Source organism: Mastomys coucha, unplaced genomic scaffold, assembly GCF_008632895.1.
Source record: "Mastomys coucha isolate ucsf_1 unplaced genomic scaffold, UCSF_Mcou_1 pScaffold23, whole genome shotgun sequence".
Lineage (NCBI taxonomy): Eukaryota > Metazoa > Chordata > Mammalia > Rodentia > Muridae > Mastomys > Mastomys coucha.
In genome coordinates, this window is record NW_022196906.1 from 58042865 (window position 1) to 58059066 (window position 16202).

General features: G+C 45.4%; 2 protein-coding genes across 7 annotated transcripts in view; one reads left to right on the top strand and one right to left on the bottom strand.

The window, feature by feature from the left end:
* The window catches only part of Iqch (IQ motif containing H), a 177594-nt gene extending 173956 nt beyond the window's left edge, over positions 1 to 3638 (bottom strand). For 2 of the 3 annotated variants that reach the window (XM_031344192.1, XM_031344191.1), the window contains exon 1: positions 3480 to 3637. In XM_031344192.1, the coding sequence (XP_031200052.1) occupies positions 3480 to 3530 (51 nt within the window). In that variant the 5' untranslated portion in view covers positions 3531 to 3637. Of the gene's footprint in view, positions 1 to 3479 lie in introns of all 3 variants that reach the window. The other variant, XM_031344193.1, reaches the window with a different exon arrangement.
* Positions 3639 to 3702: 64 nt separating this feature from the next.
* Aagab (alpha and gamma adaptin binding protein) overlaps positions 3703 to 16202 on the top strand; it is a 35618-nt gene continuing 23118 nt past the window's right edge. For all 4 annotated transcript variants that reach the window (XM_031344923.1, XM_031344924.1, XM_031344925.1 and 1 more), the window contains exons 1-2: positions 3703 to 3883; positions 16135 to 16189. In XM_031344923.1, the coding sequence (XP_031200783.1) occupies positions 3811 to 3883; positions 16135 to 16189 (128 nt within the window). In that variant the 5' untranslated portion in view covers positions 3703 to 3810. The remainder of the gene's footprint in view (positions 3884 to 16134; positions 16190 to 16202) is intronic.

Sequence of the window (16202 nt, forward strand, 5' to 3'; positions counted from 1 at the left end):
CCTTGAACTCAGAAATCCGCTTGCCTCTGCCTCCCAAGCGCTGGGATTAAAGGTGTGCACCACCACCGCCAGGCGGGATAAGCCCTTCTAAAGTCTCAGTCGCTGCTAATGGTGCTGCTCCTGCCATCACACCTTGAGAAACAGTGGTCTAAAGAGTAGTGAGTGCCTAATGAACCTGGCTAAGTCAAGTGGAGATTTCAAATATCTGTGCTTTGCAATCTCTTCCCCTCCCCCAACTCGCTCTCTTACTTTATGGAAAAAAATCTTTTTGCCTAGATTAAAAATAAAGAAACTCTGGGCTAGAAAGACGGCTCAATGGTTAGGAGCACTGACCATTCTTCCAGAGGTCCTGAATTCAATTCCCAGCAATCACAAGGTGGCTCACAACCATCTGTAATGGAATCCAATGCCCTCTTCTGGGTGTCCAAATAAATAAATAAGTCTTTAAATATAAACAAATAAAGAAACTCTACTTTCATATAAAAAAAAAAAAGAAACCATACAGCATTGGGGAAACTGGGTCAATTCATCATCAGAAGAGACGCAATCCTAATGATGCATCCTGTAGAAAAGGCACTGAGGCCTAGAGACAAAGTAACTAGCCCAGAGGTATCCACCTGTGCAAATATCAAAGCCATGGGCAGAGTTGAGGGTCCTGGCTCCTAACCAAGTGCTCCTTCTCCTTAACACACTTGATTATTGGTAGCCTGTTTGGAGGAGATAAGCAAATGCCCAGACAGAAGTGTAATCCACATGGGCACAGAACAATGCTGCTTGTCCCAAAACTCAAGACTCACTGGGAAACTAGGGAGGGCTTCCATAGTGCCTCATCATGCAGATTCTATGTAGAGAATTCTACATACAACCCTACACAGATGTCAGCCTCGATGACTAGAGTAACCTAATAGATAGCTTTCTTCCCTTACATAGCTCTCCTCTCAGTGTCTGGAGAAAGCTTCTGCCATGGAAAGCTGTCCTCCAAGCGTTACAGCCATTACAGAGCAGCTGCGGCTATTCACAAGTATCCCTCAGGCCTGGCCTATTGCTATTCCCTCATAGAAGGTGGAGGTGGGGAGGTCATGAGACTGAGATTCCAGCCACTCCCTCTTCTGCCTCCGAGTCTGTAATCCTTCCCAAGGGGCTCATGAGCTCAGGTAGTGCATACAGTGCGGGTTAGCTGAAGCAAACTCCATCTGTGTAACTTTAAGGAAGCTACTCCTGCTGGGGCGAGACTGGGTTGATTCAGTGTTTGGGGGGTTACCTGCTCTCCTGGAGGGAATCCCAATAAAACTCGCCTTTACCAAGGTAGATTTGGGTAGAATCATTATTTTGGTGCCTTATCTGGGGGAAGCATACATGTTCGTGTCTGCCCACAGAAAGTTCAGGCAACCCCCTCTTAAACAAGCGGGACACTGGTTAATGTAGAGATGACTGCGTTACATCTTTCCATTCCAGTTTTACAATCCAGTGTCAGAAGTTGTCTTTCACTGCTGGGTATCGGAGGTTAGCCACTAAATCTAGATTTCACTCTGAAGAAGAAATGTTTGTATACTATTCCAGACCTGAGGGGAAGAATTATTTTAAGGGAAAGTGTGAAAGTGAGCCCCACAGTTCTCTCTTTTTAAGCAATGTTCCAGGTTTGATCTAACAGGAAACTTCTGCCCCTGTAGTCTGGTCACTGTGGGGAAGAACTGGCTGATCCCAGGACTGGGGGAAGTCTCCACTAGTATTCTGGTTGTTTCTTGTCAATGGAAAGGGGACTCTGTGTAGAGAAAAATCTAACTGTACTCAAAGAGAAGTCTGGTCTTTGCCCTCGGCTACTCAGAGATGAGCTCTAAGCCTCTGGAATGTCCTGCCAACAGAAGTATCTGGATGCTTTAGCCACATGTCTAACAACAAACACAGTTTATTTACAGTGGGGTTTTGAGCCACCCTGTGTCTGATGTGATGTGTGGAGGAACGGGAGCCTTCACAGAGTCAGCCTCGAGGGTCGCGTGAGTTTGAGCTGCAACCCAACTCTGACTGGAAAAAGTTCAGGGAAGTGCCTCTAGTTGGCCAACTTCTGTATGATGTCACATATTGTGCCCAGAAGGAGGTGATGATACTCACTGCCTCTTCTCGGATGGGCCCTGGACTCTACCATGCATCTCTTTCCTTGGCTAACTTTAATCCTAATCACAAGGATAGATCATCTCTAACTTCCATGAGTCTTGCTCACAAATAAAATGTGAGGGTGCCATAGGACTCATAGGCTCACAGCCAGCTTGACTGACATGAGGGCTGTTCTAGAGATTCATACATAACCTTGCAGTTAGTGAGGACATTGGTAGACTGTCCTTGCTGGTGTTATAGTTTGGCTAAATTCACCACAGGGGAAGTTGTTGAGAGTGATACAAGGTAAGATTTAGATCCAATTCCTAACAGGGAAACCACGAAACTAGTGGGTTTAGGAACCTTAGAGTTTTGAAAAAGGTGTATTAGGATGTGTCTTCTAAAGCTCTAGACAGGGCTTTCAGGAAATTACCTCAAGCCTTTGTCAAAAGGAGTTAAATATGAGTTAGAAGTTATGGTAAACTTCTTAAAGTGAGAACACCTTAAAGTGACCGTATCTAAACATTGGGGAAAAAAAAAAAAAAAAAACCTTAGCTTTTCAGAAAAATCTGTGTTTAACTGTCACAAACTGAATTATCCTGGAGAAGTCAAGACTTTGAGAGCTTTCTCCCTAGATTATAAATATTTCTCCAAATTTTATTTTAATTTAATTTAATTTTTGGTTTTTCGAGACAGGGTTTCTCTGTATAGCCCTGGCTGTCCTGGAACTCACTTTGTAGACCAGGCTGACCTTGAACCCAGAAATCCACCTGCCTCTGCCTCCCAAGTGTTGGGATTAAAGGCGTGCACCACTACTGCCCGGCTCCAAGTTTTCATTTTTATATTGTTTTGTAATCCAAGTCATCTTAAATATATGTTTGGGTGTGTGTTTCCAAACAAGCAGTGACTATTTTAGGATAAGAAGCACAGGCCCCATAGTTCTCTTTGAACTTCTCACTACCTCCTAATGATAAGTCTGTTTTTCCTCCACATCCTCAAGCCATGGACTTTAAACACTTCATAATATATTTTTAAATGGTGCCTTGAGTACTTCACCTGCTAGTCCAGATTTATCATCTCAGCTACTCAGGAGGCTAAGGTAGGGGGATCACAAGTTCCAGGCCTGCCTGGATCATGGAGGTGCTCCAAGACCATCAAATGACCATCTAGACCCAAAGTAAAAGAAAGGCTGGTGATGCAGCCTAACGGTGGGACATTTGGTTGGCGATCGCCTAGTATGTTCTATGTTCAAACCCCAGAATATGAAAGCCCTAAAAGTGTAGGTGTTTCTGGCTATGGAGCCAAGAATGAACGGCGGTGCTTGGGGAGCACGGGCTTCGGGGTTCGAGGGGAGGTCTGTGCGGCCGCCAGCCCGGTCTGTTCCCCACCTGGATTAGGATGGATCCAATGGGGTCGCTGCCCTCTTCAGCCTGCGCCATGACTGCGGCGGGCAGAAGGCACTTGGCTCCGGAGGTATGGCCTCCTCCGGAGCGCTTCTAGAAGGTGCGGGCACCCGTCATCATAGCAACGCGGAGCGCGCGACTGGCGCGCTCCACTGGAGGGAGCGGAAGGGGATTGTGAGGGCCAGACTGAAGCTCCGCTGCCCAGCGCGCGGCCCCGCCCAGAGCGCGTGCCCGGAGCGTCTCCCCTGCTCTCCCGCCGCAGTGGTGCGGCCCAAGGCGGAAGCGGCTCCGGCGCGGAACCAGCTCTGCCGCAGCGATGGCTGCCGGTGTCCCCTGCGCACTGGTTACCAGCTGTTCCGCCACCTTCACCGGGGACCGGCTGGTGCAACGTGAGTAACCGGGCGCCTAGGCCGGGCTGCAAGGTCCAGTTCGCAGCCATGGGCGCAGGGCGGGCCCTCTCCCAGGCCCTGCCCGAGCTGGGCCCCAGGCTCCGGCTCCTCCGCAGGTGTCCGCGGCAGGCTCTTAACTCTCTTCCTGTGTAAAGTGGGGTCAGTCTCTGACCTCCAGCCTCAGGGGTGGTGGCGAGCACCCCTACCTAACATGATATTCAAGGCCCCGGAAATTGTGCCCTTAGACTAAAGTAAGGCGCTGGAGTTGTGGTGTTGTGTTTGGGAGTTATGCCCCTGCTGCTGGGGTAATGTTTCCTCTTGTGAACTGAAGTGCTCAGCAAAAAAAAAAACAAAAAACAAAAAACAAAAACAAAAACAAAAAGATGCATGTGCGTTCGTGTTCTGCCAGGATGATGGACTGACCAGAACTCCTGTGATTGTCGAGAGCTGGAATTTTACTAATTGTAGTCAGAGTCTCGTGGACTGTCTTTAGTCTCCTTCTTAGCCATTTGTTGTCCACCTCCGTGTCTGACCTAATATCCTTCTGACTGACTTGACTGTCTGGTAAAATTCCTTTGGGACTAGGCAAACAGACCCCTAGCTTCCATCAGGCTAAGAATTTTATCAGATGGCATCTGAGGCCTACAGCGGAGGTGGCTTTCCCCATGTACTGTAATCCACCTACCTGATGTTCCCACCAATGTATTTTTAAAACATCCTGATATATAGCTTTGTTGTTCCTTTAAGAACATCATGAAATAGTTATTACCATGTTGGAACATTTGATTTGAGGCAACCCTGATTCCTGTTTGCTGTTCATGATCACTCAAATTTGGCTCCAGAATAAACGCTTACTCCCTTAGAGATGAAAGCTGTGGGCATTCTTGACTCCCTCCCCTTGATTGTGTGTGTGTGTATGTGTGTGTGTGTGTAATGTATATACATACATACTTGTGTGTATGTAACATTTGCTTGGTGTCCCCTCACTTGCAGTTAAATTTCTCCAGTTCTTCCTGAGGTGCAAGTTCCCCAGAAAAATGAATTTGAGGTGTTACTGCACCCAGTGCTTTTGCTTCTGGACCCTAAGCATGGCTATACAATTCATTTTTTTTCTTTTGGTGTATGTGCACAAGCGTGTGTGTGTGTGTGTGTGTGTGTGTGTGTGTGTGTGTGTGTGTGTGTGTGTTTCTGTTTTCTTAGTCCCACTGCCCTGTGCATACTAATCGTGGCACTCTACCTCTGAGATAAACCCCAGTCCCCCTACCCCAAAATGAGCTCTGAAATGTATACAGGTCAGAGAGAATAGTGAGATAGAGCTAAGGAGCCAGCTCACTGGCCAGTTCTATGGCTCTCTGACTGTGGGTAAGTCACTTAACCTCTGCCCATCATGTTCCTGTCTATGGGCTGAAGATTACGTTTCACCATAGGCTAGCATGTGGCAAGCATTGGATATGTGGTTGGTACTATTATAAAAGCATCTCATCTGTTTAACTCAGGCTTTGCTGATCCTTAAAGGGGGCACATGAAGAGGGGTTTTGAGAGGCAGTGGATGCTGGCTTGCAAATGTGGCATAACCTGTAAAGCATTATACGGTGTGTAATTATTTTTTACACCTGTTGACAAAATTAGGCAAGCTGTTGTTTGAGCGCAGATATTCTATAATGTGCTTATTGTGAACACTTAGGAAGTTCCTTGCTAGGGCAGAAGCTTAATTACAGCATTTACAAATGGGAACCAAACTCTGCCATTCTCTTACTTCCCCTAAGCAGTGTTCCCCCTTCCCTCCCACCAGCTCTCCCATCTTTGTCCCTTCTACTTGATGTTGAATTTAGTAAAATTTAGCGTATGGAGAAAAAAAATGTTAGCTAACATTTTGGTGGTTTTTTGTTGTTGTTGTTGTTGTTTTTGCAGTCTCCCCAGGCCCCTGCGTAGTTTCTGTATTTTGTAATTATATAATTCTACTTCATATGTACTTTTTAGCCTGGTGTGTGTGTGTGTGTGTGTGTGTGTGTGTGTGTGTGTGTTGCACTGTTGGTGATGGACCCCAATGTCTTGAACATGTTAAGCAAGTGTTCTACTACAGAGTCACACCGTAATCCCCCATCCTGATTTTTTTTTTTAACATTAAGTCAGAAAGTACTGACTTTCTATAAAATTTATATGCATTTAGATTCCCATTAGTGACAGATGAGTGATCTGTCAAAGGCGGCTCAGGAATGTTACATATTCTGATAGATATGGCGCTCTGTCTCCCTCCCATCCTCCAATAAGGTCTTGCTATGTCTCCTAGGCTAGCTCAGAACTTGTAGTCCAAGTGTTGAGCCCACCATGCCTGGCCCTGTCCTGTTTCTCAAAGATCAGAACTGGCAAACATGGTCCATGCCTTGAAGGAGCTGATGGATCACCAGTAGCCAGCAAACGGCGACATTCTTTCTTTGTTCTTAATAGAGACTTTGAACATTATTGGGGAGGGGGGTGTGAAGTTCTGTGAAATAGTCCATTTTGTTTCTGAATACAGAGCGTCTTAGGAAACTCTAATTCTTGTTAAAATTAGGTACCACTTATTAGTGCTCCACCAGTCAGCAAGAGAAGAGCAGAAGAGCCAGCAGATTATTTAAATAAGGAAAGCATGAGGGCTGGTGACCTTAGAACTCCTGGAGACAGGGCTGGTGTGGTTTTAAAATATGTGATGCCAACCCAGCAACTGTGGATCAGCCACCTTGTTTCTACATCTGGCCAAGCTGCCAGAACATGTGCAGCAAAATTCTTTCAATTAGTAACATGCAGAAACTTAGAGATATTATAATAGGGCTATATGTGTGTGTAGAACTCGTCCCAAGAGCGTTTTAATAGAATCTGTGTGTGTGTGTGCGTGTATGTCTGTGTGTATGAGTGTGTGTGAGTGCGATACCAGGGAAGCCAGAAGAGGGGTATTGGATGTTAGATCCCTCAGAGCTAGAGTTACTAGTAGTTGGGAGCTGCTCTGTGGGTCCTGAGGATTGAACCCAGGACCTCTGGAAGATCAGAAAGTGCTCCTAACTTCTAACCCATCTTTCCATGCACCCTCAACTGTGTTTTAAAAGATATAATTTACTTTAGTCCCAATCACAATAGGATAGGGCATTTCCATTTTATGATGAAAAAACTGGTTTGGAAATACAAGGTTTAATTTACCCAGAGTGCTTGGGCAGTAACTGCTGCTGTGTGTGTTCATGGTCAAGTCTTAGCCCAGAGGAAGGTAGAGCTGAGATGTCCTATTGCTCCATGTAAGCAGAACTTCTGCTTAAGGTGGCTGCTTTGGGGCATGGAGCGGTGGGAAGGATTAATACTTACAAAATACATTACTGTCTGGGATGGGTGAAGATTTATTGATGAATGGAAGGGGGAATCTGCTTAGAGAATGTATATTACATTAAAATAGAGCATTTAACATAGGAAGTATGTGTGACATATTAAATATACATTAAAAGGTCATTTGTGCTTTAAGTCAAATAATTTCTGAGTTTTTCTTTTTCTCAGTTAAATTTAAGGCAGAGACATTGTGTATCACTTCACTGTATAGGATTAATGTGAGTAGGCCACATATCCATTCATATTAATATGACATCCCATCAGGTTGAGGATTCTGTGTATCAGTGATTCATTCTTCTGTGTTTGGTAGTATAGCACTTATTGACTCTGAATTTCCTTTTTTGAACAAGGTCTCACTGTGTAGCCCTGGATGGCCTGGAACTCACTGTCTAGACTAAGCTATGCGCAAACTCACAGAGTTCTACCCACTTCTGCCTCCTGAGTGCGGGCATTAAAGGCATATGCCACCATGCTCAGCAATTTTGGCATTCTTAACCTAGATTATTTTATTTTATTTTATTTTTAAGAATCAAGCCTTATTTTGAGATTTCAACAGACATCTAACATGTTTGTTAACTTGAACATTTTCGTGTCGTGTTGTGCCCCACCCCCACCCCTGCCATGAGATTGAACTGAAGGGTTCGTGCATCTTACAGATGCCATCCACTGATGATCTACAAGCCCAGGGAAAATTTAGCTGTCTTTCAGGATTTAGAAGCCTTTGTTCTCTGGCCCTCGGGTTTCTAAACAGTGGGAACAAGAAAGCTCCATGTTTTTGGTGGACAGACTTGGCCATGGAGATTCTCACAGCTAGTGTTTATAACATCACTTCTTGGCAGAACCAGAACTCTCGGCAAGATGAGGAGTGTCCATCCATCCACCAGACTCCAGCTTAGGAAAGGCTCCTGGGTTACTGAGAGGATGTTCCTGTTTCAGGGGTGGGATCCATCTGAGTCATAACTTGTGGTTTTCCTACAGCTTCTGGAGAGAATCTGAGTGGAGCCTTTGGTCGGCTCTGGGGCTGCATTTCATTCAGTAGTGTTTCCAAGTCTTTATTTTCTTTAGCAGATGAAGAGATGAGGGCAGCAAAATCTGCCACAAGTTCTCAGAGCTGTCACCGCAGCCACTAAGAGCAGTGGTGTCCCGTGGAGTTTAGGGGCAGACACTGGTTTGGTTTTCATCATACTTCTTAATACATTTAATTTTTCCAGTTAACATTAGGACTTGAGATTTTTATGTTTCTGACAAGAGAGATGTTGGCATTAGCTTAAGGACTGAAACCCATTATCCTCAGACCTGAGGGGCCTCACAGGCAAGAGCACACTGTGTTCCAGGATGTAATTAAAGCACAGTGAGGCTGAGCTTCTCCAAGGCCATTTACTCATAAAAGTTGGGGAGCCGAGATTGAATCCATCTTTCTGTTCTTGCAAAACATGAGTTAACATTTTGGCAACCACATTGTCAAAATGGAGACAGGAGAAATGGCAGATTATTTTACCACAAAAGCAAGAACTTTGACGGTTCTTAGAATACTTTCACACTCCTGCTGCAAGATCTTTGGGACCTTGGTGGTCAAATGGCAAATGAAAATGTTTCTGTAGGTGCTTGCTTCCTTACCTGTAGAGCAGAGCATCTGACCCAGCGTGAGCAGCTTGTCACTCACATGTTTTATTTGTTGATAAGGGACTAACTATAAGGATTGCCTTTATAGTTAGTTGGGAGGAGGTGCTGAGTAGGATTTTGTCAGCAGTGTTGTGTCCTGGAAGGTTGGAGCCTGTCTAGACTGAGACTTTGATTTCTGGTTTGTCTGACTGCTGGCTTTGGTGCAGCATGCAGTGGTCATGTGATTTCACCCCATATAGTCCCTTCGGCAATAGTAACATTCAGTGAATAATCAAATCTGATATAAAATTTTATATCAGTAGTGGAAACACTACTGAATGAAATGCAGCCCCAGAGCCTTTGGGGCTCAACAACATAGCCCAAAACAACAGAGTTTTGAGCCCCAAACATTTTATAAAGTTAAGTGTGAAAGTTGTTGGAGACTTTTCTGGAAGGAATGACAATCTGAACATGACATTGAATTAACGTCAGAGCCAGTGCACAGGTGCCTCAAACAGATCTCTGCAGCTGAGAAGCAAGGCAACGAAGGTGGAGGCAGCCCAGGGCAGCTGTGAAAAGCTCAGGAAACTAACAACCAGCTTTGGGTTTAGTATTCCTCAAAGACCTGACTGCTGGTTCTGAGCCTTCCGGCAGCTGAGGCTTCTGTCAGCATCAGACTGTCCAGGGGAGGAAAGCGTGCAGCAGCGCAGGGGAGGAAAGGGTCAGCAGCAGCGTATTGGTGCTAGCAGGGCAGGGTCATGTTTCTGTCTGAGTTCTTCTGGAGTGTTCATGGGAGGAATCTGTCCACTGATTTGTAGCCTCTTTTTAGTTGTCTGGCTTTAAGTAAGTTAACTTTACTCCAGAATTATTTACTGACTGTCTTTACATGGGCCATCCTTCATAAATACCTAGAGCATTGCTCCAGTCACTTACATTGTTAGCAGAATGAGAGCATTATTTCATGGAATAGGTTTTATCCAGTCTTTTCTCGGGTAGCCAGGCAGTGGTGGAGCACACCTTTTAATCCCAGCACTTGGGAGGCAGAGGCAGGTGGATTTCTGAGTTTGAGGCCAGCCTGGTCTACAGAGTGAGTTCCAGGACAGCCAGGGCTATACAGAGAAACCCTGTCTTGAAAAACAAAACAAACAAACAAACAAACAAAAATCAGGGGTTATTTTCAGGCATCTAGAATCAATTAACAAGTACTTATTTGGCGAGTATTCAAAGAAGCATGCAATAGAGTGAGCAGACATGAACAAGGAAAGACCTTTGTACCTGAAGTGAGGGGTTCTGCAAGAAAGAACACCAGCTCAGTCTTGTAGGATTTTTATTTTGTTCATGAGTAGAGCTGGATCACTCTTTCAGGGCTTCTTTCCTCTAGGCTGGGGTTTCTCAGCATTCACTCTGTTGCCATTCTGGACTGGACAACTCTGTTGTTTTGGGCTATGTTGTTGAGCAAGCATTCTTAGCCTCTGTGCACTAGATGTCAGTGCCATTTCCTGACTTGTGACAACCAAGAAAGAAAGTCTCCAGGTGTCCACACAAGTCAGTGTGGTACAAGATCATGTCCTCATGGAGAATCACTGCTTTGGATGTAATTAGAACTAATTTTGAATGTATAAAAGTGATGAGCTAGAGAAGGGATTCCCCTCATAACAGCCATGGCTACCCTTGCTGAGGACCTGGGTTTGGTTCCCAGCACCTGCCATCAGGCAGTTCACAAGCAGTTCAGTCACACAGTTCACAATTGCTTGTAAATCCAGTTTCAGGGGATCTGATGCCACCTTCTGGCCTCTAAGGACACTGCACACATGTGCACATACAGATGAGCAGGCACATGCACATACACATAAATAAAAATAAAGTTTTTTAAGGAGATGGAATTCAGAGATGTTTCCTTTTTCTGTAAAATCTGGGTAGGGGTTGTCTGTGAATCATCTAATAGTCTTTTCCACACAGCATGCAAATTTTAGGGCTGATGGATCCTGCTTCATTCTCATAAAACATATTGCCATATTATCTCCCACTTCCTGCCAGCTTCTTTATATTCTTGCGTGTTTGTGCGATTGCATTGTGAGGTCTTTTAAAGGCAAGTAGAGACCACATGTGCGCATATGCACACACATTAACACACACACACAAATATTTTAAGATGAGGCCATGGTGACCAATTCCAGATGACTACTGGGAGAAAGTAAACTTGAAGGAAAGGGGGAGGATTGGGTTGGATTTCCTCTGCTTCGAGTTTTAAAACTTTCCACTGTGATATAAAAAGCCTATGAGCATGTGGAAACATGGGTTTCCAGTGGCCAGCAGAGAACGGGGCGGCCAGGAGGTAGGAAGCATTAAAAGTGAAGGTAATTGCCGCTGTAGTTCAGCAGGGCCTGCAGCTGTGCCACCCTGCTGTGCTAGCTGTCCAGGCCTCCCTCAGCCTCTCCACACTGCCCCTAAAACAAAGGCGACCTGTGCCTGTGCCAGGAGGCTGCAGGATGGCTACTCAGGGAACTCCAGGTAGGAATTTACTGACATTTGTCAGTGTGGCCTCACAGCCCTGGCATCCTGGTTTTAACAGCTAGGGCCCTTGACACATAGCACCGTGATCTTGTGGTGTGTGTGGTTTTCTTGGTTGCAGCGTCTGACAGCATTCAACCCTCAGAGTTTTGGCCCTGTGGTTGTGCCAGTTGCAACAACAGAGGCACAGTGAGGTTTCTAAGGCCATTTTACCTGCTGGCTAATAGAAACCCCGGGGTCTCATGCTTCTTCCCAACTGCACCTCCTGGGTTCTCTTCTTTCATACGGCTGTCTTCCCCTTTGGCTGACGTCAGACTCTGCTGCCTCCTGTAATTTTCCTAATTGCTTTCTCTTCTGCCTCAACAATGGAAAAGAAAACTTTCGAGATGTCATATTTTACAAGGTGGTCAGTTTGGAAAAGGAAGCGATCCCAGAGCAGCTTGAAGGAGACTTTCCTCATAAGAGCTGCATGTGGCCCCAACCACAAAGTCAGGAGTCTGGTAGTACAGAGAAAACTGGGTTGGGACTTGGGGAATGAACATTTGTTAAAAATTAAATTTTATTTTTATGTGTACAGTGTTCTACATCTATGCACCACATTTGTGCCTGGAGCCTATGGAGACCAAAAGAGAGCATCAGATCTCATAGAACTGGATGTGGGTGCTGGGAATTGCCCTTTCAAACAGCAACCAGTTATCTTAACCACTAAGCCATCCCTCTATGCCATGGGAATGAACATTCATCCTGAGCCTCCTCTGTGTTCCGTCCCTGTACCTTCTTCTTTCACATTCCAATTTGAAGCCACAACAGGAGTTTTGTCTCTGTTTGAGGTGCACTTGGCCAGGCTCTGGCTAGCACTCAAATGCAGGCCAGTAGTGGCTCATTTCCAGTGGTCTCCTTTACTTGCTTGGTGCTGACTGCACCAAGGGAAGGAAGAGGAAGCACGCTGGGTCGGCAGGAAAGAGGAGCCCAGGACAGACTCTTGTAGCTGGAGTGGGAGACACTGATGCCTGCCGGAAAGACAGGTTCAGTTTGTAGTAAAAACTGAGCTAAGGATGTGGCTCAATTGGTAAAGTCCTTCTCTAGCTTGACTAGGCCCTGGGTCCCATCCTTAGCATCTCATAACCTGATGTATGCCACATCCTGTAATCCTGGCACCAGGGAGGTAGAGGCAGGAGGATCAGATGCCCAGGAAACTCTACATTCTCAGAACAGTGCTGGTCTCTGGAAGGATTGTCCCGATTTGCAGTGGCAAGTGTCACTTCTCTCAAGCCATGGAAAGTACACTTTGGCCATAAAATCTGTTGGTATTAAGTGTTCTTATACCACTACAGGAGGCATGGGTAATTCCAGGTACTGTGTCATCATTGGAATGCATTTTTTGTTGTTGTTTTAGGCTGAAAATGTCTAAGTAAAAAGAGGCCAGGTGTGTTGATGCACGTGCATGCATGTGTGTGTGTGTGTGTGTGTGTGTGTGTGTGTGTGTGTGTGTGGTGTTTAGAGAAGGCACCTTGAACTTCAGTCTGCTTCCTACTGAGTGCCAAGAGGTTCACCTCTTTCTGATTCTGAAGCGGACCTTACTTGCTACCTTCGCTTTCCTCTGCTTGCCAAATTGGCCTGCTGTCCTAGGAGAGGGCACAAAGCCCATGCAGAAGATGACAAAGATGGTGGGTCACTCCACTGACCATCGTGCATGCAGCCTTTGTCACATAGCTTTAATCTTTCTTTTAAGCACCTGTGAGGCTGAAGGGGAAATAAGCTCCCCAAGTGAGAAAGTAAGTGGGGGTGGGGGTTGCTGGAGCCCCCCTGCTGAAGAACAGGTTCTCAAGTAGGGAATACTGTTTGCACATATCGCTGGGTGGGGGTGGGGTGGGGGTGGGGTGGATATGCTGCTGAACCTGGAGTGACATGTTAACTCTTTACACCACAGTGAACTATTTTAAGGTGTGAATCCAAGTGTGTAATAACAGACCTAGTAATCAATCACCTACTGTTTGTCTCTTAAAAAGTTATGTATTACAGCTCCACCAGGCGGCTGCCAGCAGCGTGGACGAGAGCTGAAGGGCAAAGCTGCTCTGGGAATTTCTTTGTCCACAAAAGAGCTAAGGACATCCACATTGAGTATATTGAAGGGCAAAGAAGGGGAGTGTTTCTGACCGTGCAAACATAAGCTCTCACACCACAGCACACCTCCAGTGCCGAGAGCAGTTTGTGAATGGCTTCACTGTCCTGCTGGTTCCAGGGATAGTCCGCTCATTCTGCTGTCCCTATTTGGTCCTGGGGAGGCAGTAGCTTACCCAGAGTGGTGTGACTCTGAGCCTAGGTCACAGCGCCAGCATCTCAAGGAAGCAGGAAAAGATGCGCTAATCTGGCTTCACCTTTAGGCTCTGCTGCACACGTGGTCTCCCTTTTCTACGATGCATTGGCAGTAGGAACTAGAGTAAGGCAGTCTTCATCCTTCTTCCCCAGCTTCTGACTTGGCACAGATATGATAACAAGGTTCATACCCGGCCTCACTGGACAGTCTGATTAGATAACACCTGCCAAAACAGAATCAGGCTGCTGAATAGATTCGGCTCTGCAGTTGTTTGAGGCAGTTCAAAGAGTAAAACAAAACTAAATCACCAGAAAGTAAAATTCATTTTAGTTTTTGATTCTATTCCCATCTGAGTTTAACACAAAAAGAAATAAATATGCCACCCCATCCCCCGTTTGTTTTTGTTTATTTACTTATCTTAAAAAGCTTTATTAACATACAATCTGTGCGGCATACAGTTTGCCCAACTAAAGTGTACCATCCGGTGCTTCTCAGTGTGTGCAACCCCTTAGCAGATCCAGATGTTCACGGCTGCAGTTAGCATGTACTTGCAATTTAATTGATTGTATTTTGTCATTGAAGACACCGATTTGGAAAAAACATAACCCCAAATTGATTCCAGCTTTTAAGTACAGGACTTAGGAAATAGGGGCTTAGTCCACTTGGTTTCTTCTTTGCCTCTTAAAAAAACTGCTGTTAGTATTTTTTCCCCTTTATAAAACAGCCAGTTCATTATTTTTAATTAGCCAAGAATGAAGACTCGTTTCATGTTGGCTCCTCGCACCCGAACATGCCTGTCTCTGTTTTGTGGCATCACCTGGCTGGGCTGCCTTCCTCCGTGTGCTGCTGACAAGATGGGGTCTCTGTTGGCTGGGTGATCTGAGGCTACTGTTAGCGTGGAGCATTAGCTCAGGCTGTGAGGTGGGCTTTGGTCTAGGAGTTGGCTTTTTTGTTTGCTTGTTTTCTCTGTGAGAAATTGATGTGAAAACAAAGCCTTTGGTTTGAATAGCTTCTCTGTCCTGCTGCACACCCACCTGGACTGCCATGGTGTGAGGAACATTGTAGCTGCCTACTATGGAGTTAACACTAAATAAAGGATTGTAACTGAAAGTGGAAATGAGGCAGAATTGTCAATTTATTAAAGAGGTCAAAGGTCAGTTTCAGGCATGGGCACAGATCTGTTCCCTAAAGAGGAATGACTGACTGCTTTGGGCAAAAATTTCAAGGCAGGGGTTGGAGAGATGGCTCAGTATGTAAAGTTCTTACTGGGCATACAAGGATTTCAAAGACCAGCACCCACTGCTGGGTGTGGCCACACGAGGGAGGCATGGCTTTAGGCATGGTTGCAGGTGCACTCATAACCTCAGGAGAGTCGAAGGGGCCTCCTGGACACCAGCATAGCCCAAGGTTTGATGGGAGACCCCGTCTCAAGGGAATTAGGTGGAGAGCGGTAGATGTGCTCTCCAGCCTCTGTGTGTGTGCACAGCGTGAGCAGCTGCACATCCTAGTGCACATAGAACACACTCATTCTTTACCTCTAAATGAGGTAAAGGTGGTAGGGATGGTGTGGGGGATGGGAGCTTGGCTGAGAGCCATTTCAGTCACCTCTCCCAGTTCTAAATGTATGGTTACAGGCACCAGTGTGTTCCTTTGGCTCTGTGACCATAGTTCTGTATGTTCGCCCATCAGTGATTCATGTTCTGCAGTGAAATTTTCCTACCTGCACAGCACATAAATTTTTGAAAGATTTAGTTATAATGGAAAACATTTAATTTGCTTTGATACATTTTTAAATTTGCCAGTGGTGTCTCTGTCAAATAGGGATTTGGGTAGTTTTCAAAGACTGAACAAGAATGGATATAAATAGAATTGGGGCCATTTATCAGTATCTATTATTTTGTTTCATTAACTGAATTAATGTCTAAGCATTTAGCCCAAGGAATATATGCAGCTCTATTTTATTAATGGCTTAGCCTTAATCCGCTCATCCTCTTAGCGTGCAGTAAGTGCAAAGTAGTTAGGAATGTCTGCAGTCATCTACTTCCCATGGAGGACTTACATAATAAAATTAATATACCCTCATTCTTTCTTTTCTCTTTGCTCTTTCCTGGGTATTTATCAAGGTAGCTTCCACTCCCCTCCTACCCCCACTACTGTCTAATCTAGAGCTAATGAATTTTGTGTTCTGAAAAAGGATATAGCCCAGTGTACAGCACTTGACAAGTACTGGAAGGTCCTGCAGAATTGCAAAACAGAAAAAAGAAGGAAAGCCAACGATTTAAATAAGGTCACCATTGCCTTTGTAATGATTGTTAGAGAAGAAGCTCTCCTAGTAACTGTAGGGCTCTTTAGATTCATTGTGTACAGGGAAGCAGCCGAGGCTCTGGCTCAAGCTGGTTACCTCACTAGATAAACTGGCCAGTGTATCAGGTTCTGTGCCTTCTGTGGAGACACTGTGTTGTTTATTTAGATATCCTTGGGACAGAAGATGCTGTTGTGGAAGCGACCTCCAGCGATGTTGTGAGGTTTTACCCCTGG